The 23,290-nt window shown below is 32.4% G+C and overlaps 3 protein-coding genes across 5 annotated transcripts; 2 read left to right on the top strand and 1 right to left on the bottom strand.

The window, feature by feature from the left end:
* Positions 1–1,538: 1,538 nt before the first annotated feature.
* Positions 1,539–13,176, bottom strand: LOC145319262 (protein limb expression 1 homolog). Its single transcript, XM_080161280.1, has 7 exons — positions 12,932–13,176; positions 11,899–12,062; positions 5,301–5,432; positions 4,563–4,691; positions 3,962–4,038; positions 3,413–3,511; positions 1,539–2,932 (listed from the first exon to the last, which is right to left on the bottom strand). The coding sequence occupies exons 1-7, from the start codon at positions 13,008–13,010 to the stop codon at positions 2,845–2,847; spliced, it is 768 nt and encodes a 255-aa protein (XP_080017406.1). The 5' UTR covers positions 13,011–13,176; the 3' UTR covers positions 1,539–2,844.
* LOC145319244 (uncharacterized) lies at positions 5,762–11,637 on the top strand. Of its 3 annotated transcripts, none has more exons than XM_080161260.1 (11): positions 5,762–5,995; positions 6,505–6,584; positions 7,909–7,946; positions 8,393–8,474; positions 8,686–8,780; positions 9,270–9,305; positions 9,933–9,995; positions 10,398–10,469; positions 10,623–10,681; positions 10,754–11,004; positions 11,261–11,637. In XM_080161260.1, exons 1-11 carry the CDS (start codon positions 5,856–5,858, stop codon positions 11,497–11,499), a joined length of 1,155 nt encoding a protein of 384 aa, XP_080017386.1. In that variant the 5' UTR covers positions 5,762–5,855; the 3' UTR covers positions 11,500–11,637. The 3 variants fall into 3 exon arrangements, with proteins under 3 accessions (XP_080017386.1, XP_080017380.1, XP_080017393.1); XM_080161254.1 differs by having other exon boundaries at positions 10,398–10,547; positions 10,617–10,681; XM_080161267.1 differs by lacking the exon at positions 10,398–10,469 and having other exon boundaries at positions 10,617–10,681.
* A 6,974-nt stretch (positions 13,177–20,150) lies between the features above and the next one.
* LOC145327474 (uncharacterized) lies at positions 20,151–23,277 on the top strand. The gene is made up of 7 exons (XM_080171024.1): positions 20,151–20,354; positions 20,586–20,685; positions 20,940–21,049; positions 21,523–21,699; positions 22,223–22,420; positions 22,747–22,938; positions 23,240–23,277. The coding sequence occupies exons 1-7, from the start codon at positions 20,168–20,170 to the stop codon at positions 23,275–23,277; spliced, it is 1,002 nt and encodes a 333-aa protein (XP_080027150.1). The 5' UTR covers positions 20,151–20,167.
* The last annotated feature ends 13 nt before the right edge of the window (positions 23,278–23,290 follow it).

Below are 23,290 nucleotides of genomic sequence, written 5' to 3'. Positions count from 1 at the left end.
TTTGAGGCCGGAGCAATATCAAAATAGAAAAAAAACAAATAATATCTCTCTCGAAGCAAATCTACTCTATAATTTTATTTGTACTGCTAGAGAGGAAACGTGATTTTCTCGGCTTGCAGACTGTAAGAAACGGATGCAGAAGAAAATTTGTAAATGTAGCATGTATTCATTCTTAAGATATAAGCAGACAATAATCTCTATTGAAATTTGGATTTATCAGAAAACTGCCAAATGTAATAAACAATCCACGTTAGTAGAATGAGTCCACACTTAAATTTAAATGAATTTTCGCTTGTTTTGCGCTAATGGATAAATTGATACTTGTTTTTGGACTGGCCTTTTTTAACGTATTTTAACTATATATCTATGTGTGCAGGGTTTAAGGATAGACAATGTAGTCAAATTAAGAACAACTATCACATATTAACAAAAGGCGGTTTCACCATAAGCATGTAACAGTTTTAATATATCTTGTTATTGAAGTGCCTATACTACGATAAACTTCTTTCAGACATCTAACTCTTTGATTGCACGGCCTTTGGTATATGTCATTACAACTCTGGTTTATGGAATGCCGTATAATCGTAGCTAGCGTGTTATTAAAATTATAAAAATGATGTGATAAGGGACCTAACTTCCTTTTTGTAGGACTAACCATTCATCCAATTCTTTACTAACAACTTCGCAAATCTGACATATCAGCAGTAGGAATAAAATTTAACGCCTTTTGTTATGAAGCGATGATGAATTATTTACCCAACAACAAGCGGATGTAGTAACTGCTTTGCATTCTTAAAATGACAAAAAAATACTATCCAGTTTTTGGATTATTAGGAACGTAGACAGACACACATCCTACCTATTTCTATGTTTCAATAAACTTAATTTTCCTTTCCTCCCTGAAGGTCTGTGACACATAGATCAAATTGCACCCCAACTAATTCACATGACCCCTTAGAAGTCATAAAAGTATTAGATTTTTTTTTAGGGTGGGGCCTATAAAGAAAGGGGGTGGTGAAAATAACGAACAAACTCCCCTCCTCCCCCCCCCCCACCCCCCCCCCCAACTCCTTGAATTTTTATTGCTTAGGTATTTGTTAATCCTTAACATCCGTATACGAAAATATATTTATAATTTTCCCTAATTATTGGCGGAATATTTTTGGATGAGAACAAGGATGCCAATATTTATATCCGTACTCTAAGTCTACCTTAAGTATATACTAGCGGGGGAAGTTGACCTCTCACTTTTATCTAGGCTAAGATAAAGTAAAATTTTTGTTTAGGGGGGATTTATCTTGGGAGGTACCCTCCTAAAATTTTTTTTAACTGTCCTCTTTTCCTCTAAGAATCTGTAAAGATAAACCATTTCGGTTCAGCGGTAAACCTTACAAAACTTTTCTAACGTTAATTCTAGGTGTAAATTAGGCTAAACAATCGTTTATTTAAACCCGACGGAAAACGTATTCTTGTAAGATTGCGGCTTGGATAAAATTAAATGAATTGTGCAGAGTAGCAATAAGAAAAAGTAGATTGAATATATTTTACAATTTATTTTTACAAATAATGGCAATATTTATGAATTTTGATTTAATCTATCATATAAAAAAAAATATTCAAATATTTTTCATCAATTATTTAGAGTATTTTTATTTTCTTGGTATCTATTTTTTTCAATTGCATTAATAAAATTAGAGAACTCTTTCGGACTTTAACTGGTATAGTGGTAAGAAATTCTTTTAACGCAATTACTCTATAAGTCAAGTACGTCTGTATGTTTATATTTTACTTTGTTATTACTTATTCCTAAGCAAACTGTTAAACTCTTTCTTGTTTTATGATGTATTTGAAAATTCAAAAAATTTGTTTGAAGTCTTTTTTACTTGATGACATAAAGGTTTCGTGAATTTTCACTATAGATTATATCTTTAAAATTTCCAGCTTGTTTTTGATGTGTTACTTATGGGCATAATTGTCCTTTAAATTAGTATAAGATTATTTCAATTATGGCTTTGACACCGATTAATATCCACAGGATTAGAACCGGTTCTCCTCCATATTAAAAAAAATCATGTATAGAATCGTGTCACAGACAATTTTCTACAAATATAACAATAAAAATCATAAAAACTGGTTTGTAACTTATTTTTTTCCAGTTGAATATCCGCGGAAAGTTGTCTATTATACGATGCGATAAATAACTATTACACAAAAATATGGCCTAAGACTCACGGAATACTTTTATTACATTATTTTGAGCTTTTATTAGGGATTGGAAAATGAACGATAATAAATGCTGTTGTTTGTAAAATTTTGTTAAGAAATATTGGTAGAAAAAAGGTTTGTAGATTACCTCCATTGTCTTATCCCTGCCAAAATTTGATATGATAATTTAAAAAAACATACAAATAACTAAATCATACAATAATGGCAATAACAAAAAAAATCACAATTTATCAAATAACATAAATTTTGTATGAAATATAAAATAAAAGATAAGGGAAAGGTTGCTTCACACAAAGTATCTTGTTAAGCACTGATAAACACCCATGCTTATTTTTAAATAAATTGAAAAATTCCTGTGCCCAAACCCTGCCGGGGGGGGGGGGGTATATACCTGAGTTGTCCTAACCCTATGAGGCTTGCCAGCACCAAATATAACCTATATTAAACTGACATAAAGCTTTGGCCATAGTGTCAACTTTGATATGAGCACTTATATTTTCCAATGTCATATCGATACTATTTCTGCTTTGACCGCTTATAATGTAGGTCGCTTTTATGTATGGTTTCCCTACATTTAAAAAAATGTTCCTTATCCCTTATATATTACAATCTAAATATCTATTCCATAGGCGCGCCTACTTGACTATTGGCCAACATAAGAATATCTTTTCGCTCTTTTGGAAATCTTAGTTCTCTTCCCGCCAATCTGAAAATAATTCAATTTTTAGTTGCAAGGTTTCGTGAATTTTAAAAATGATAATAGTTTAAGTTGCAATGTTTCGTGTATTTTTGAAATTACAGAAATAAGAATTTGTTGTCTGTAAGTGTAGGTCTTTTTATATGCGTGAAATACACACAGGCTAACGCAAGAAAAAGGCCTTTTTAATAAAGGATTGTGCTAAATATATATTTTTAAAGAAAGATTAAGCTCCCATTAAGGCAATAAACCTGAAATTCCCTGTTCTTTGTAAGACAATAGTCAAACAGACAGACAATGCTAATAAACTCTATGATTATAGAGAAGCTGCCAACAAATCATCAATTCATCATCAAACATGGAAGTTTCAGAAATGTTGAGTTCCTTAGCGATGATACCAGGAAGCTCCAGAATACGTATACATTGAATGACAGACTTGAAAATATACCCTATGCATAGAGTAGCTGCGCTACTAACAAATAATTATACCTGGAAGTTTCAAGATCTCTTTCAGATAGGTTTAGTTCCCTGGCGATGATACCAGGAATCTCCTGTTCTCTGGCTATCCAGTCCAGGGCCATCTGGGACCTGCCATCAAGAAGTAATCATTTAATGGTAGAAATTATGATTTTAGATTAAAAGTACCACGAGAAAAAAGTTTATAAAAAATTATATATAAGATATATAATGAAATTATGGTACTAAAACGTTTGTAAATTCATCATAATAATAAAGACACAAAAATGCTAGTTTCAGTCTAGAAAACTAAGCTGTTTTCCAGTTTGGGCTCGAAACCGATTTATGAATGCTGGAATAGAACCGGTTCTCAGCACTTCTGAAAAATCATGTATAGCATCGTATTACAGATAATTTTTGACAGATACTAAAATGAACTCATAAAATTATTAATTCCAGTTTTGTTAGCTCCTGCCATAGGCACCTCTATGCCTACAAAACTGAGAATAATCTTGAAATTTTTCATTTTACTATCCACGGAAATGTATCTATAATACGATGCGACAAATGACTATTTCTTACCTCATATCATCATCTAAAGGACGGTGTGAATAATGTTGTACCACTTCTTGACGGCTGCACTGACGTTCTCTCATGGCCTACATAAAAAATCATAAAGTTGCTACGCTACTTTACTAATGTGTATCTTATAAAGTAGTAAGGTTTTATGTCTAAAGATCTAAAAAACTACTAAACCAATTGGGTTCTATAATTTACGTAAGCTTCAGATAGGTCAAACGATGGTTTTAGGCTTTATTTTTATTTCCAGATTTGAGTATTTGAATGGTTTCAAGCTATTTTTCTAGTCCCTCTCTGCCCCTTCGAATACAGAAACCTTAGAGGCTAGGGACAAAGCCGCTAGTTTGAATATATTTAAAAAATGTTTTTCTGCTTATATTAAATACAAAATATTAGACTTTTCTTTTAGAAATATTCATTATAAGTCTTAAAACCAATCAAATATATCTGCTAAAACATCATATTTAATTATGTACATCAATATTTTTCTCTCTCTATGAACAATGGAGTTATGGATTGACAGACAGACAAATGAAAGGACAAAGTAATTTATAGAGAAGATGCTTATGGGTCTGAGCTTCAATAATCTGTCAACAATCATCACCTTTAAAGAACCATTCCAATGTAGTAGCTGGAAGACTGTCATTAGCTCCTGGAATTCCAGCATTGTTTTACCCAGGTTCTGTTCCAACATATATCTGTATGCAGCTACTCCTGTGCCACTATCTCCTCCCTATACATATATTTATATTTATAGTTCTGTTCCAACATATATCTGTATGCAGCTACTCCGGTGCCAGTATCTCCTCCCTATATATATATACATAGTTCTGTTTCAACAGATATATGTATGCTGCAGCTACTCCTGTGCCACTATCTCCTCCTTATAAATATAAGTATACCCAGAAGCCTCAAGGGGAATTCGAGGTGAGGAAGGCGATTTTTAATTCTAATTTTAAAAAAGAAAAAGTAAAATAAAAACCTTTTTTTGGTGGGTGGGAGGGTTTCATTTTTATGATTTCTCTTGGGAGTGAGGTGTTACCCTCCCCCAAAATGACTATAAACCTTCCATGGACCTATGAAAAGCTACATAGTAAAGGATAACTATGACAATTCATGGGTCAGCGAGATCCTACGGTAAAGACAGACAGACAAACATAATTCCAGTTACATTAATACAAGGATTTATAACTCTGTTCCAATACTTTTCTTTTTAAGTATGTACACACAGGTAAAAACTTTAAGTAGAATAGCCCCGTAAAAAACTCTTAAGACAATACCCTCCCCCCCCCCCTCGCCACTTACACACATTTTTTGTTTATTTTGCTTTCAATAATCTGACCTGTGAAGCTTCTCTGATGGCATTCTCAATAAAATCCTCTGTAATTCGTCTGTTGGGCTGTTCGTTGAACACCGAGTTCATCAGGGCTATTCTAGCTGCGCTTCTTCGCGCCTCCGCCTTCGTGGGACAATTCTAAATAAACAAGAACAATAAATTCCATTGCATCATCAACGCAGTGTTGAAAACGCATAAAATTAAAAACACGGATAACAACATTCGTAAGTGAGGAAAAATTGAGTATAACAGGTATACAGACAGACATACTTTATCATTTGAATGGTAAATAGATTAGCCGTTTGTCCATCTGGAAAAGTTTTTGTATTAGCCATGGACCACAAACATGCTTCTGAAAAATATGTATGTATATTAAATGCTTATTTAAAACCAAAACGACCATATTTTTGAGGATTTTGTTATCCTTGTTAGATTTTACACCACTTTATAAATGGCGGAGGCAAAGTAGTTTTCTTTTAGCTAGATCCGTGTCATATATGATTATTAATCAAAATAAACATATATAAAATTCATGAAAATAAAAGTGTTTCAAGTTCTCAAATGGCAATGTTTATAAAAAAACACTCTAGTAAGCCAAGAAACATTGCAATGAGAGAGAAAACTATTGTAACGTGGTGTTTAATTTTTATATGTGGAATTAAAGTTACTGCGGGATGTACTAGGCAGCATTTGATCATTAGGTTTTTCTTGGTTTTTTTTTCATAACATTACTTTAAACAATGACTCTTTCCTATAATCAGCGTTGTCACTTCCGTTCGTACTTCTTTGATCTTTGATTTAGGCATGCTAACTTGAGTTCAAACTTTGCATGATGATTTCTGAACAGTTAATTAGATAGAATTTAGAACGCGTTTTACTTTATATTTTTTTTACAAAAAAACGACCATATATTTTTATCTTAAACATGTTTATCTTTTTTATTCGTTAACTTTTAGGGGTGTGCAACTTGATACCCCCCTCCCCCCATAGTTGTTTAAGGGGTGGTGATCAGTAGAGTGAATAAATATACAAGGATATAATGACAGGGGAAAATTTGTAGTCTTTTTTAGCTTGTTAATATAAACCTCATCAATTGGTCAGTTCGTTCATAAAGTAGTAGGGGAGGCGATTGGGTAAAGGAGGTGGATTGAATAATTGTTATCAAAAAACATGGTGCAACATCTAAGTGGTAATATATTCATTTATCTAGGAGATGGCAACCACTGCCCCCAATAATCCTTAACGAGGGGGACCAGCTGAGAGGCATTGATAGATGCTGGAATAGGCCAGGTAATAGTTCTTTTAACCGTTATAAATCTATCTCAACCATAACATTTAAAATTAGTAACTACTGCTGCTCAGGGATAAGGGATAGGAAACCTGGCCATAAATTAGGTCTCGGCCTGGTTTTTAAAGGGATCATGCAACTTTTACCATTTGCCTAATTTAATGACATTACTGGCGGACGGCTCATATTGGCTACCGCTCTAAACCAATAGTGTTCTGTGATTGGTTGATACAAAACAAGCCCAAATCACAGATGGCGGAAATTTTAGAAGCAGACAATTCTAGAAAAAATAATGATTTTGTCTGCTACGAAAAAATAAATATAAATGGTGTTAGATCACATTAGTTTAATTATTAAATCTGCTTAGAGTTAAACATTAAAAAAGGGCCATATAGAAAAAACAAAAATAACGGGATTATTTTTTTGGAAAGAAGGTAGCTACGAATTTTCATTTGGTAGTTTATAAATTAGATGTTGTATTTTGAATTTTAAAAATTTAGTACGGAATTGATACAACACCTTAACCCTAATTTTTGTACAATACAACACAGTACAGATATATCATTACATTATAGTATCCAAAGAACTTGATAGAATGTTACCCAAGTGCATATTTATTTATTTATTTTGAATTTTAATTAGCAATGAAATTTTCAAATAAAATTTTTACTCATTAATAAAAATGCAAATAATACAAACTAAAATCTGTCTGAGGGAAACCCAACGATAGCTTTCTGACAGTTCAAATTACCAAAGTAAAAGATAAAAATTTTGGGAGAGAAAAAACTTCATTTTAACAAAAGCCATTAATATATAGGTTTATAAAAAGTTATGTTTTTTACTTTAAACTAGCTACCTGAATTTGATTCTATACTTTATCTACACACACACACACACAGCTTTTTTATTAGCGTTTAGGACGAACCACTGCATCATCCCAAAACTGGTTTATTAGGCCTAGGCTTGAAATAGGCCTGAAATAATATTTTCCTACGTTTCCCATCCCTTATCCCTGCTGCTGCTTCATAATGAAATATATTTCAAAGAACATTATCTTCATTATCAATCGCATCTCTTAACGAAGTGAATTAAGCAAATTTAGCTTGGTAATGGTTATCTATTGCATTCTATTATAGACAATTTTCCGTGGATATTAAAACTAGTTTTTTTAGCCTCGTGGGGTAAAAGGCCCAGGCTAATAGCATCGTATTATATCCAGCTTTCGGCACATCGGAGCTAAAAAAACTGGTTTTAGTCTTATAATTGTACATTCTATATCCGCGGAAAGCTGCGAGAAATAACTATAATATCACTTTATTGTTTTAGATGGAATGCCCTGTGAACTGCCTGGTTGTATAGAAAAAGTAATTTTCTATATTTTATTTATTTTGTGTTTCAAAGATTTTTTTATCAAGGAAATATTATCTTTTAGCCAGACAATGGCTGATAAATCAATGTACTTCCCAATGATGATACACAAAATTACCTCTTCTGTAGATTACAATTAGTGGTTGATACGTTTGCACACTCAACTTGATGAACCAACCAATCAAAATTAAATAAAAGTCCCCAAAGTTCTTGAGCTAACGATTGAGAAAACGCTATTATAACCTTTGGGGACTAGTGAAATAAACAACCAAATGTACCCTCCCTCCCTAACTTTTGAATATCCCGTAAAAGTTTAAGAGAAACTTTTTCATTGCATGCTACTTTTTTTCACCTTTTTATGGGAAAAGAAATTAATCAATGCATAATACCTAGTTAACAGTGTTTAAATCACTGGCTTTACTACAAAGAATAATTACTACAGGGACATCAACCTTATGAAGGAGAAGTACTTTGTCAAGATTTATTCTGTTACAAAGGATTCTGTATGGACACTCATATGCAAAGTAAGCTAATCAATTATTCAATAACTAGCGGCTACGCCCCTAGAAGCCTCTAGTGGCACTTTAAATGTTTTTTTTTAAATAATACGTAACTTTTCTATGTTGCATTCGAGTCTCTGCGTACTTTTTATTTTATTTTATGTGATTTCTTTTAGGAGGGTGGTGGTGGTTTATCTAGATTCACTACTTATGGATGTTGTCATCCTTGTTTCAGGTAGATACGATGCTGCTGAAGAGAAAAAAGTTCCAACTACTAAAAAGCCTAAATCTAAAATACCAAAGTCAGGCAGAGAAGGAGGCTTACAGGAAAGTGGATAGAATATAATTATATTACCAGTATGGCTTCCAAACCGATTAATATCCATTGAATTTGAACCGGTTCTCAGCCATACTAAAAAATCATTTATAGCATCATATTACTCACAATTTTCTACAAATAATAAAATTAATAACTGTTTTATTAGCCGGGTCTTCCGCCCCTCAGGGCTAACAAAACTGGTTTTAATCTTATAATTTGTCATTTTAATATCCATAAAAGCTGTCGATATAATGCAATAAATAAGTATTAGCACAACCTCCAATTTTTTTTAAAGACTTTTAATTTTTTAATAGTTTGATGAACAAACGCACTTTTTTAATGATATTTTCTGACATCGGATGAAAAGAAATAAAGTAATATCTAAATGAAAAATAAAAACATGACAAGATCAGTATTTTTTAGTAACCTTACATAACAAATATACACTTTACTAACTTATTTTGCACAATAATATTGTATTTTTGATCTACTAACAGGAATATGAAGAGTACTATGACATGAGAAGTGGCATGGAGGTAAGAAAAATTTATGTAATTTTAAGTAGCTTTAGTAATAAAATGTCACTGACCAAGCTAAATTTGCTTGATTCGCTTCACTAAGATATTTAGGAAGGACTTTAAAGAAAATCAAAAATCAAAAAAAGAAAACGCTATTGAGATGTTAACAAAGTCATGTATAAGATACAGAAAGCTTAATCATGAAAATGATTTTGACACTGGAATAAATATAAGCCAAGATGCCACGGATGAAGTTTGACTGTCCACACATAAATGCTCCATGGAAAGCTATCCTCTATGCATTAATATTTTTTTTGTTGGGCTCTTTTCTTCTTACAACTGGGCTAGTAGTAGTAACTGGACATTAAGTAGATCTGCGTTATCTAGATAGATTCTGGCCGCAAGTTATTCTTGTGATGTTATTGTTTAAACCTGGAATCTATCATGCATACTTTGCACAAATGGCTTTTATTGGAGACCTTGCTTAGGATTTTGAAGAGTTTCTATATTTTAAGTCAAAAAATTTTCCTAGCTTTTTATTACTTCTATGTCAAAAATCTTTAGACTCAAAATGTTTCTCTGTAATTGTAAGAATAACATGGATTATTAAGAAAATAATTTCTAGTAGATTATCATTTTATTAAGGCTAAAGACAAGCAAATGTCGAGAGATGAACAAGTTGCTTTAGAAGCAAATGGTACATTAAAGGTAAATCATTTATGTTTGGGTTGATACTAAAACATATATAATTTCATTTTGATATGATCATTTCAGAATATGTTGTAAGATTCACACTTTTTGATTCCTGTAAAATAAACTAAGGAGGGAGGGGAAATTGGACTGTTTATTACACTAGTAATCAAAGTTTTACAATAACCTTTTCTTATTCGTTGGCTCAACAACTTTAGGGACGGTTATTGAATTTTGATTGGTTGGTACAGTAAGTTGGATGTCCATTCGTTTCAACCACTAATTATAATCTACAGAAGAGGTAGATAAGTGTATCATAATTAGGGATGTACATCAATTTATCTTCTATTGTCTTATCCCTTTAGATCTCTGGTGTTTCAGACTCGTTGGTTCCTCTAAAATAAAGATATTTTTGTACAGAATCCTGGGCCTGTAGAGGAACTTGAAAGTGCTGATAAGAACAGCACCAAAAATGCAATTGATGAAAAGATGAGTGTTAGCAATGATACAAACTATGATATAATAGATGAAGATAGTCAAAATGAAGATCTTAACAATTTTGAAAACATGGTTAGTTAAGATAACTTATTTACATCAATTTTTCTTTACAAAAAAAACTTTACCCTTTTACTTTTTCAGCAAATGGTAGAAGATGAAAAAGATGCATTTGAGGATAGTGGAAATGTGAAACTACAAGATAACAGGTAAAAGAATATTTTATTAGATGAATTTTTAGTTCATTTTTAAGTGTAGCTATTTCTAAATTTATATTTTAGAATTAATCAAGAAGATCCTATATATGATGGCCCTGATGGGTATGATCAGTATCCTGCCTATCCTGGAGAAAATCAATATGGTGATTATTCTGGAGATGCATACCCTCAATATTATGGGCCTGCCTATGATGATTACCATGCAGACTATGAGGAGTATCCGTATGATTATTATGGTGATGCTTATGGAGATTATTATGGACCAGCATATTATGATTATAATGAAGTATATGGTAATAACTATGAATCTGGAGGTGATCACAATAATGGATATATTATTATTTAGATCTTGCACCAGATTTGTTTTCTTGTACAGTTAAACTCGGAGTGGGCTAATATTATGATTACCCTCCCGCACTCCACCCTTGTACCCCATCCCCTCTCCTCCTCTTTCTGGATAAACGAACTGATCAATAAATGAGTTCTATGTTAGCAACCTAAATTGACGACAATTTTTCCCTATGTCATGATATCCATGAATATATTATATCCATTATTATTATGTTCAAGATTATGGCACCTATGGTGGACAGCAAAACAGTGAAGATGAATCTTACCCATACAAAGAATATGGCAACCCTGAGGACTATTCAAATGTAGCAGCCTACCCAGACTACCAGCAACCTTTATATCCTGCTAATGGTGATTCCTATGACGATTATTATGGAGATGGTTATTACAATGAAGCACCTGATTATGGAATAGATGATGATGCGTACAATGAAATTGATGACAGTGTTCCAGTTTGATTTTTGAATACTATTTTTATTATACAGTAACTACGCAGTAAGTTAAAATAAAATGTGATAAACTTAATTCTAACAAATTTATACACAAAATGGACTATTAATTTTAAAAGATTTAAAATATTAAATGCTTCATTCTAATTCATATGCTCTGCTTTCTTTATCTTGTTCATGTTCCCATTAAGCTTCGCTACTTATGGATGTTATCATCCTTGTTTACTGTATTTATCCGCTTCGTTGTCTATAGAAGTTGTAAATTCGGTGTTTTCCTCAAAGTGTCTTGTTACGCACTAGAATCCCCCAACCCCCTTTCTTTGAATATAAGAGGGGAGAGAATATTTTCATTTATTTGTGTATACGCCTGAAACCGCCTGAAAATTCGATAATACTTGATTGACTTACCCCATAGCTGCCAAAACATGAGCCGCCAGGTAGGGTAACATAACAGACATAGGGCGCAAAGCTGGCGGGCACACTCTCGTAGATGACCAGGGCGCCGTTCTTCAGGTTGGAGCCGCGGGCAGCCTTCATCTGCCAGAATTCTTGCAGATCCTCTACTACATTTACTAAAAAATAAATACATTTAAAATAATGGATATAGGTTATACATACGTGGATATATTGACTGTAGAAAATTTTACTTCAATTTAGCTTGCTTAAATTGACCTCATTTTTTGGTAAATTTGTTTATAAAGTAGGAGAAGATGTGATGGGATAAAGGGTTGGATGAGTGGTATCGTTATTTTAGCTAACTGCAAGCATCACTTTATCAGAGTAAATGAAAATCTGGTGTAACAACCAAGCAATAGCAACTAAACAATTTCAATTTAATCAACCTGTCAATAAATTTTGCATTCATAGAATTGCTTATTATTGATAGAAAACCTACTTTGAAATTCAAAATAAACGTCAGTTAGCTATATTTAGAGGTGAAATGTGATTTTCTTGGCAGTTAAAAAAAATTATTGATTTCATTCATAGCGTAAGAACTCTATATTTAAAAAAAAGAAAATGTAGGTCTATTTTAAATATGTAATTAAAAAAAAATATTTTACATAGATTTTTATGTTCTTTTGCCATGATTTGGAGATTCCTTGGCATATTAGGCACCATAATATAAACACTAGTATAGTCAATATTAAATATCCTGTATTAACCACATAATATGCTTATATTCGATTTTATGACTGTAGTCATCCTTGTCTTTTTATTATAATATTAACAAACTTTCCATATCTTTTTCCTTGTGTTGTGTGATTCGAAGTATTTTGAATAAAAATAATCCAAAAGTTGTAATTGAAACAAAATTATCCAACTACAACTAAACTTAATTATATATCTTCACCATAGCCAATTCAATTCTCCATATTTTTTGCAAACATTATTTTTATCACATCTAAAAAAAAGGTTATTTTTACCCATAATAAACACCTACCTCTTTTTCTAGCTTTTCCATAGCCAACTATTTCTTGATAAATATGTTCTGGGCTTAAAGGCCCATTTGATAATAACATTTTCAAACTGTTCTTTTAAATTTAGTTAATAATTGAAGTTTGTTCGCCAAGAAAACACACACACACAAAAACCCTTTTTACAACTTTGAGGTTGAATATCTTTTGTTTCACACTTTAGTTTACTTATAGGCACTGGTACACTGTACTGCATTAAGGACGAAGATTCAAGTATTATGCACACCCCGCTGCTTTATTGTTCGTTGGTCAAAAAAATTTATTTCTCTAACGACTCATACAGTTTGTTGTGTTGGCCTCGTAAATTTAAAATTAAATTTTCAATCTATTTATCATTATTTGACTAAAAAATCTATTGGTTTTCTGCGGGGCGTGAATGGTTTGTGCCTACCTGCTCATTTTTATGGTTGCTCTTATTCTGTCCATCTCCCCCTTCCACCTCTTCTCTGTATTAAGCTCTCCCCATTGTTATGTTTGAATATTACAACCACTTTCTCTACCTGTTGCGCGCGTCTGTGCGTGCGTGGTTGTTTGCGTGTTGCGCGCATACCCAATTATTTATGCTTTGCGTCAAATTGCGTATCTATATTCTATATTACGAACATTAGCATAAGATGGGTATTCATATTCATAATAAATTCGATCAAAAGATATTAAGTCACAAGAAAAGAAATACATAATATCTTTGCTGGTTTATTTAGTTTGATACAAATATTATTTTTTTTCATCCATCCTGGTGTAAACAGTCATGAAATAATTAGAACGATAATATATTTCGAAGATATCCTAAATATAAAGAAGTATTTTTCTTGTCTGAAGCTAAAGATCTCGGAAATTGTTATTCCGAGTTGATTATACTTGTTATGTAAGCTTCTTGGTTTCATGAGCTCCCTCCCCCTCTTCTATAGGCTATAAAGTAACTTTGAACGACAAATAACATAACCAAAAGATTTTAGTTCTTAGAAGCTGCAGAACTAGTGTGACTGTGCAAAGCAGTTCTTTCCTTTGGAAATAATCAACATTTATTTACAGAAACTATTACAATTTACCAGGGACAAGGGAAGGCTATTCTGGCAAACAATGCTTTAGAGCTGATTTCATAGATTTCCAGTTAAAACTAGATGATGAGATTATGCAACTTTTGGCAGAATTTTATTGAAAATCCCAAAGAGTGGATAGCTGTAATATTTTCAAAAATATTTAAGATTGTTTAGATATTTATCTCATCTAAAAATTTTACATAAAAAAAGTTTTTACGACACCTATCAATAAAATTCTGAACTACATAACTATTCTTTTCCAAATCCTAAATTTTATAATATATGTTGTGGTTTAATTTGGTATTTCTTGACAACTTCTTGCCTCTAATTGTGAAACAAGTTGGAGGGAAGTGGCGAAATGGGTAATGTAAAATTAGAAGCTTCCCTGAAATCATGATTTATTATGTACTGCAATACTAAAAACAACTAATCTTCTCCGAATATTAACATTTACAAACTTTTCACATAATTTAAAATATGGGGAATTTCCCCCATAGTGCCTTGTAGAGCACAGAATCCCCACTTTCCCGACCATTAATTTAAAACAAATTGTAAACGACCAAAGGGGAGGGAGTCTTGGTATAGCATTAAAGAAACCAAAAGATATAATTCAAATAAGGAGGGGGATCAGTGCTTGATAGGCAACTTTGTGGTAAGGCACCAATATATGTTTTTTGTGATTATTTTAAATTAAGTTGATCGTCAAATAGAATTTAGTTCTTTATGTTTCTAGGTTATTTATTTTTTAAAAGCGAAGCTTTTCTATAATTAGGGTCGGTCCGTAAGTCCGTCCGTACGTCCATCTATTACAGTTAGCTTTTCTCGTTAATCTAAAAAGGTTAGGATTGTCCTTTCGATTTCAAACTTTATATGCTAATTCCTATAGCAGTTAGGTACAAATTCGAAAGCGCAGCAACTCTATAATCATTACTAGAAAGTCCGTACGTCTATTTAAAAGAAGCTTTTCTATAATTAGGGTCGGTCCGTAAGTCCGTCCGTACGTCCATCTGTTACAGTTAGCTTTTTTCGTTAATCTAAAAAGGTTAGGATTGTCCTTTCGATTTCAAACTTCACATGCTAATTCCTATAGGGTACTTGCTTACATGTGGTAGACTGGAGCACCGAAACCCCCCCCCCCCCCCCCCGCTTAGTTTTCATGGGGACTGTCCCCATGAAAACACTTCTGATATATTCTCCTTAAGACTACCTGTTCAGGAGTCTTGGTATAGCATTAAAGAAACCAAAAGATATAATTCAAATAAGGAGGGGGATCAGTGCTTGATAGGCAACTTTGTGGTAAGGCACCAATATATGTTTTTTGTGATTATTTTAAATTAAGTTGATCGTCAAATAGAATTTAGTTCTTTATGTTTCTAGGTTATTTATTTTTTAAAAGCGAAGCTTTTCTATAATTAGGGTCGGTCCGTAAGTCCGTCCGTACGTCCATCTGTTACAGTTAGCTTTTCTCGTTAATCTAAAAAGGTTAGGATTGTCCTTTCGATTTCAAACTTTATATGCTAATTCCTATAGCAGTTAGGTACAAATTCGAAAGCGCAGCAACTCTATAATCATTACTAGAAAGTCCGTACGTCTATTTAAAAGAAGCTTTTCTATAATTAGGGTCGGTCCGTAAGTCCGTGCGTACGTCCATCTGTTACAGTTAGCTTTTTTCGTTAATCTAAAAAGGTTAGGATTGTCCTTTCGATTTCAAACTTCACATGCTAATTCCTATAGGGTACTTGCTTACATGTGGTAGACTGGAGCACCGAAACCCCCCCCCCCCCCCCCCCCGCTTAGTTTTCATGCCCAGCCAGAAAGTAGCATCACTATCGCGCTTCTATAGCGCACGATATCGTGTAGCAATCGAGCACAAGTTCTTACGATATCGCTAAACAGTCGTCCAATGCACATCGACGATATGTTACGATAAATGGTCGAAAAGGTACTTAGAGCTGCGCGATACACCTACGAAATCGCAGGTGATATCGTAAAGATCGCGCGCGATATCGTACTAAAATCGTAAATAAAAAGTTCATTAAAAAATCAATTTAACATCATGTAGTTTTCTGTAAGGAAAGGTTAGGTAAATCAGTAATATTCATTCATAACATTATACACAAATTGTACTTTGCATACAGAAAGAGAGAGAAAGAGAGGGTGTTTATATTTGTATTAACTCTGAAATTATAAGGTTGATTTTAAATCTGTTTCCGTTATAATTATAATTGTGAGAAAGTTTGAATTTCTTAAATTTCTTACTGAATTTATCTTATTTTAATTGGTATTTAAACATTTTTGTACACTTGCTGTGGTTTAAAATGAGAATGTTTAAAAACAAATTTTTTTTCAATAAAAGACAATCAACACATTATGATATTTTGTTATACCAGTTTTTAATTTATTTTGTTTGATAACAGAAAGATTTTAATTGTCTATACAAAGTAATGTGAATACCTAGTGGCCAATTTATAAACTATATTTCTCACACAATGATTTTGAAAATGTTGGTTGTGTGTCTGTTTGTAAGTGTGTGTTGACAAACATAAAATGCGAGATACATACGATAGTCACGATTTTTACTACAAATTCTAATTAAAGGGACTGTGAACGTAAATTTTTCTCATCTTAATATCAAATCTTAACATTATCTCATTCATAATATCTCACAGATAGAGCAAAACGCGCTTTTGTTTGCTTAAAAAACGGCTTTTTCCGACGATTTTTATAAGGTACAGGGAAAGGAAGGAATTTTCCGTATTATATAAAATGTGCATTAAATTGCTTTTTTCTCCCATTATAGCTAAAATCAAACTTTTTCACATAGTTCCTGATTTTTCCTAACAGTTAAGCTGACTTTTAACATAATCCTTGCTTTAAACCAATGTATAGTTACTTAGAAATTGATAAAATAAGCAATATTTTTTATTGAAAACCAAATACAATAACAAACCTAGAAACAGGTTTTTTTATTAGTATCGAATTAACTTTAGATGGCCCATCTCTCGCCCACCTTTAATTACAAATTTGTAAATAATAAAGACGCAATATTTCTGTATAAACAGTCTGATAAAAGTGTAAACTAATTATCGAAAGTGGGTTATTTATTGTCCAACACAATAAAAAAGGATATTGTTATTTTAGATAACCTATGAGATTAAACCCTTTGTAGACAGTAAGGTATTTTTTTTGTCAATAATACGAATTTAAAATAGGTCTTTATTACCTAATTACTACATTATAAAAAAACTAATTGGCAATTTTATATCATAAAATAAATCCTTAACAGTAAGTAAATTGTTTCAACTATATATGACAAGTTAAATATCCCTACAAACATTATAAGAAACAAAAACGTTCAGATTTTCCCTGTTTTTTCCTTTTTCCCTCCCAAAATACCATAAAATCAAGGCATTATTCCTGGATATTTTTGTTAATAGGATGGTTTTGGTTGATCAGTGTAGTGAAATGTGCTTAGAAAATGTTAAGATTTGATAATCAGATGAGAAATTTTTACGTTCACACTCCCTTTAATCCCTATAAAATCGTAAATTCGATTTTTGCGATAATATAGTAAATATCTCCTTACGATTTTCCTTACGACGTTTCTGGCTGGGTGGGGACTGTCCCCATGAAAACACTTCTGATATATTCTCCTTAAGACTACCTGTTCAGGGATACATCAATTACTAAAATCAGTCAATAAATAAGGAAATTATGCTCCAAAACATGAATATCCCTGTTATAAGGTTTCCCCTCTGGTATACTGGATTTACTTGATTTACCTCACTCAACTTTCTGGCGTGTTGTACAGTGAAAAAAACTACCCCCCCCTTATTTTTGATTTTCTTCAAAATTAAGGGGGGGGTTAAGTCTTTGCCTTGCCTTGCTTTTTTCCTCCTTGCCGTTTTCCAGACATTAAAAAACTACCCCCCCCTTATTTTTGATTTTTGTCAAAACTAAGCGGGGGGGGGGGGGGGGGGTTTCGGTGCTCCGGTCTTCACATGTAAGCAAGCACCTCCTATAGCAGTTAGGTACAAAATGATAAGCGCAGCAACTCTATAATTATTACTAGAAAGTCTGTACGTCTATTTAAAACAAGCTGATTTTTTACAACAAATTTTTATATATTCAAATTATCCTAGTCATCTGATTTTTTTAATACTGATTCCTATTACAACAAGGTATAGTGTTATAAGCGAAGCTTCTCTATACCTAGTCTTAAAAACGTTAGTATGTCCTTAAACAGTAACATGTATTTAATAAGTTTTGCAACAAATTTACTTACAATTTTGCATAGACATATGTTCAGTTTATTCAGTTCTGTCACTCTATGAGTATTAATGTTCGATTTCCTTCCAATTCAGAGCTTCGCTTTTATAGATGTTGTCATCCTTGTTTTAATAAGTAATGAGCAAAGGATTTTAGTTTTGAGCTTTAAAGTAAGATGTTTTTAAGTTATTGAATCAATTTGAAACTTTTACTTTAACTTGCTCTAAAGGGTTAATTAGGAAGTGTTTGAAAATGAGCCGAAGTAAAAATTTGTCAAAATATTTTGTTTTTCATCTTTAAACAGTTACAAATTTTATGGGTAGGAAAAATATTTAAAGATTTTATTTTTAGGAAGTATTTAAAAATGTTTTTTAATCTCCCTACTGTGTTATTTTTTTTTAATCGGTCTGCTAATAACATAAATAATCAGGGTTCGGCAGCCGCGCCTCAGCCTCACTTTTAAACCTGCTTGTGAGCAGAAAAAGAAATTTCAGAAAGAAGGATTGTCTGCTAAAGAGCAGTTTTATACATCCAGCTGAATATTATAGTAATAAAATGACGATATCACTGAGGCTTACACGCGGCTTACGTGCGGCTGCCGATCCCTGTTAATAATCTACAAACTTTTGATGAGGTTTAGTGAATTTAGATTAGCGAATTTATACTCAGACATAATTACTACAAGCCCCTTTTAATAATAGTTGAATCATCGATAATATTACACACTCATAAAGGTTTCGTGATTAGATTGCATGATTTTAATAGACTTTTTGGTCAGAGAAACCTTCCCTTGTCCCTGCAATTTACAAATGCAACTAAGAATATGGTAATGTATTACATCGTTTAAAAAAAAAGAAAGTAGCAAATTACATTTTAGAAATATTTTTTGATAACATAGATAAAAAAAAACAATGATTCTAAATTATAATAGTAGTTTGTAAATCTTCATTTATATGTTATAAAACGATAAAAGATATATTAACTTTCCAATTTTAGGATTTAATACATTGTATATTTCTTCTAATAGATATTTACGTAAAAAACATAGTTTTCTAAATGTTTGATATTGAACAATAACAAAGAATCCTATTATTTCTCCCTTTCCTTATCTCAAATATATAATTCTATGCGGCATTGTTTACACACATTGCGCATTGGTCTGTTTTTTTTGCGCACTTTTATAATATTTGCCGACAATAATATTAATTTTTAATAATATGGTGTAATTTTAAAATATGAATTTAGATTTTCATCTAAAATCCTTCCTAAAAGTATATTTTGTTATTTTTAAATGAAATAATTAGATGTCTTATGTTAAAACAATGAGAGTTTGACCGGCGCGCCATTTTTTGGCGCGGACGTGAATCCAATTTTGTATTATTATTTTGTTATTGTTGGTATTATTGATTGATTGTCGTATATAAATTAGATTTTTTATATGTTAAATGAATAATAAACAATACAAATAGGTATCACAGTTAAATGCTGTTTTTTTTAATAGTGTATATTTATATAATATATAATAATGGTATATTTTGTATTGTTAAATTGTTGTAATTGTATTAATTTGGTTGCTATGCAAAAAAAAAATCGTATATTTGATTGTAAGAAATTACATGACTTAGAAGTTCATACTATATAGACCTGAATTTAATCAATTGACCAAGACATAATACTCCTCTCGGACTATTACACATCAAAGTAGAAATGCCTTTAACATTTCAGCAGTTATAACAATCTGTTTTGATCGAACGTCCTTTATGAGAAGATGCCTCACTATTATACAGTTTATAGAGGTACGTACATACGTGGAATAAAACATAGAAGAAAATCTTTAGAAAATACAGAAAATTAGGTCAACATTTATTTTCAGAAATAACATATCATTTCAAAATGGTTGACACATTGCAATGTACATACTGTGAGATGAAATTTGAGAGCACGTATAAGCTCATACCACACATTTTTCTGGGACACAGAAAAAAAATACTGAAGAAGATAAATAAGAAGGAGGACGTGCTGTTTAAGTGTCCCGTCAATTGTGGAGAGGTTATGAAGGCCAGCCATAATTTTTCTTCAGGTACATCTATTTCCTTCATGGCTCAAATTGACTAAGCTTCTAGATTATTGACAATTAAGTGTATGGTTGTATTAGTAAGTGTAGCTAGGTGTCTTTAATCATATACACGACAATCAACCCTACATTTACCTTGCAGTGAAGTCCTTTCCATATACCTACGTATAGTTAAACACCTGTTTTAGCTGTTTTACCACTTTAAATTATTAATTTTACCTATGTTTTTTTTTGTAGCATGTAAGCAAGATGAAACATTTATCACGTGGCTGTCTGGTGCATTGGTTCCACTTGAACAACACTCAAATATTCACACAAAGGAGCCAAAAGCTACAAGGTAACATTATAAGATATATAAACCGTAGATGGTCAATTTGACAGCATAATCTGTCCAACTTAACCTTACCTTTTTATAGCTGACGTATTATATGGAGTGTATGAATGATAAAACTACCCTTCAGCACCAAAATGTGAACAATTTGAACAACAACGTAGGAGGATTGTTCTTGACTGATTTTTTTTTGTAAAATAAATTTATGCCATCTTTTAAGTACAAATTAAGTAAGTACATAATTTTCGTTATTTTGGTAGATGTGAATACTGTAATATTGAGCTGGGAGAAACAATCTATTGGTATCATCTACAAATCCATATGAGTGCCAAGATTGAGAATCCTAGTGCTCCAACAACCCCTGCTCCAGGTTTTATTTCTTTTGATATACAAAACTATCTATTATATTCACGCTTATACAAGCAGCTAATACAGTGCTTAAGATTGTCATTTGCTGTTCAAAATCGAAAATAAAAGGGCTTTTTTTCCCCTTAGTACTTTTTAATTTTCAATGTTAAAATTATAAGTATTGACCGAGACTTCTTAGTGAAAGGCAAAAATATTTAATATGCAGATTTAGAATGGTATTATGATTTTTTTTTTTACAAAATTAGGTACCTACTATAAACGACCAAGATAATATTGCTTGATTCACTTCTACAAAAGACAAATGATTTTTAAAATCGAAATATATTTTCATGTCTTAGAACAGTGTATTTTTAAAAAAAAGGTTGAAAAACATACTAACTTTAAAATAACTTACTACCTATGAAAGCTTATAAAGGTTCTGATTTTAATCATGAACCTACCTATTTCGTTGAATGAAAAAATATTATGTTTTAGTTACTACTCCATCAAAACAAGAAGAGCTGAAGCTACCCAACACAACTCCCAAGGGTCGTCCTCCTTCACCACCTCCCATGAGTGGAAGGGGTCGACCACCCTCCCCACCACCACAGAAACGACCCACAACCCCACCAGAAATAGGGGTCCTTCAGAATCGGCCACCTTCACCTCCAGGTAGGCATTGAAGAATGTTATATGTATTTTACTTGTTGAAATATTTATTGTAATATTAGTCTTTCAATCCTAAACTTTCACAAGTCTGGCATTGCGTCCGTCTGTTTTGTTTATCTATTTAAGTTTAATTAGGATTTTCCTTTCTGTGTTCATTAGGAAAAATGTTTGATTTCCATTGCAATTTTTTAATTGTAATTTGTGGTTTATTTATCCCTATAAACTATATATGGTTATAACAGTAACCATATATAAGTAGAGAGCAACAAATAATCATGAATGGTCAAAGTGAATTATAAAACAAATATTCAGTGGTAATAAAAAACAGAGGAAGAATAAGAATTTTTTGACCGATGAGGGATCAATTAAGTATATTAGATGCGTCTTAAAAACGTTTATCTTTCAGCAAAATCAGCAGTCTATCTGAAATAGACGCTGAATAAATATCTTTGCCTCCGTAGCGTTACGTACGGACAAAGTAAATTATAGAGTACCTAGTCTCGATACTTAAAATTACATTTATTAGGACCACCTCCCGAGTACTCTCCACCTGGATCTCCACCACTGCAAACCGCCAAAGCCCCCGAGGAGTTGGCGGCCTCTACCATTCCGTTCAGCAGCTTTTTCAAAAAGAAGTCGGCATCTCCCGAGGGGAAGATGAAATCAATATATTCTGATTCTAGCTCGGGAGTTTCTTCCCTTTCATCGTTAAGTATATTGACAGGTAGCATTTTGTTTTGCTTCAAGCGAGTTGTCCGATGACACGCCAATGAAAAATATATTTATACACGTGAGTGATTTCTATTTAAGTTATACCCAAAATTTCATGGAATGAAACATCTTTTTTAGGTAAGAAACATACTCCGCAAATCACTTCTTTTTGTTCAACTAGTTGTTATGCCCCTAGCATCTAGGGGCTCTATACTTTTTTGATGGGGGAAAAACTAAAGGGGCAAGAAAATAGCCAAAAACCCCCCACAAGACTTGAATCTAGAAATCTAGTTTACAGGATTAATTGATATCTATTTTACTCTCAAATGTACTATTTAGGGTCCTCATCTCTTACAAGCACAGTTAGCTCATTAACCTCTCTCTCAACGTCATCATTGAGTCCATCATTCAAGCATTTGGAATCAACAAGTAGCTCCCTACTCAGTCCATCTATGAAACATCTAGAGACTTCGAGCAGTTCATTGATAAGCCCGTCAAGACTTGTAGATTCTTCAAGGGATAAAGTGATACGTAAAAGTGCAAACCATAATGGTCCAGTGGTTAGTAAGATCTCAAGCTGCGTACATACACACAGACAGACATCCTGTAACTTAATAAAAGAAAAATTGGATCATCGTCGTATTTTCACAGTAGCCTTTGATAGTTTCTTTAGGTTAGGAAAATGTTAATGATTTCCCCGCAGGGTTAGGTAATAGGTTCCGCAAGGATAGAGCCCCCCTCAGGGTTTAGAAATATGAGAAAAGCTACTGTGAAAATATGATGATTCCCGCTACTCAGTTTTCTTTCCATGATCCAAATATTGCTTCTGTAGGTATCTTACAATCTTTCTACAAATTGACGTATCACTAAATCCTGGAAACCT

The sequence above is a fragment of the Acartia tonsa genome, chromosome 1 (assembly GCF_053477335.1).
Source record: "Acartia tonsa isolate MP-2025a chromosome 1, ASM5347733v1, whole genome shotgun sequence".
NCBI lineage: Eukaryota > Metazoa > Arthropoda > Copepoda > Calanoida > Acartiidae > Acartia > Acartia tonsa.
This window is presented reverse-complemented; position numbering and strand designations above follow the sequence as displayed.

Excerpts from the sequence above, each read along its gene's own strand:
- LOC145319244 (XM_080161254.1), top strand. The coding sequence starts at position 5,856 with ATGGCAATGTTTATAAAAAAACACTCTAGTAAGCCAAGAAACATTGCA. Across the intron at positions 9,306-9,932 it reads ACATGAGAAGTGGCATGGAG|GCTAAAGACAAGCAAATGTC; the intron begins GTAAGAAAAATT and ends CATTTTATTAAG. Across the intron at positions 9,996-10,397 it reads AAGCAAATGGTACATTAAAG|AATCCTGGGCCTGTAGAGGA; the intron begins GTAAATCATTTA and ends ATTTTTGTACAG.
- LOC145319262 (XM_080161280.1), bottom strand. The coding sequence starts at position 13,010 with ATGTTATTATCAAATGGGCCTTTAAGCCCAGAACATATTTATCAAGAA. Across the intron at positions 12,063-12,931 it reads TGGAAAAGCTAGAAAAAGAG|TAAATGTAGTAGAGGATCTG; the intron begins GTAGGTGTTTAT and ends TTTATTTTTTAG. Across the intron at positions 4,692-5,300 it reads CCATCAGAGAAGCTTCACAG|GGAGGAGATAGTGGCACAGG; the intron begins GTCAGATTATTG and ends ATATATGTATAG.
- LOC145327474 (XM_080171024.1), top strand. The coding sequence starts at position 20,168 with ATGGTTGACACATTGCAATGTACATACTGTGAGATGAAATTTGAGAGC. Across the intron at positions 22,421-22,746 it reads ATCGTTAAGTATATTGACAG|GGTCCTCATCTCTTACAAGC; the intron begins GTAGCATTTTGT and ends TGTACTATTTAG. Across the intron at positions 22,939-23,239 it reads TTCAAGGGATAAAGTGATAC|GTATCTTACAATCTTTCTAC; the intron begins GTAAAAGTGCAA and ends TTGCTTCTGTAG.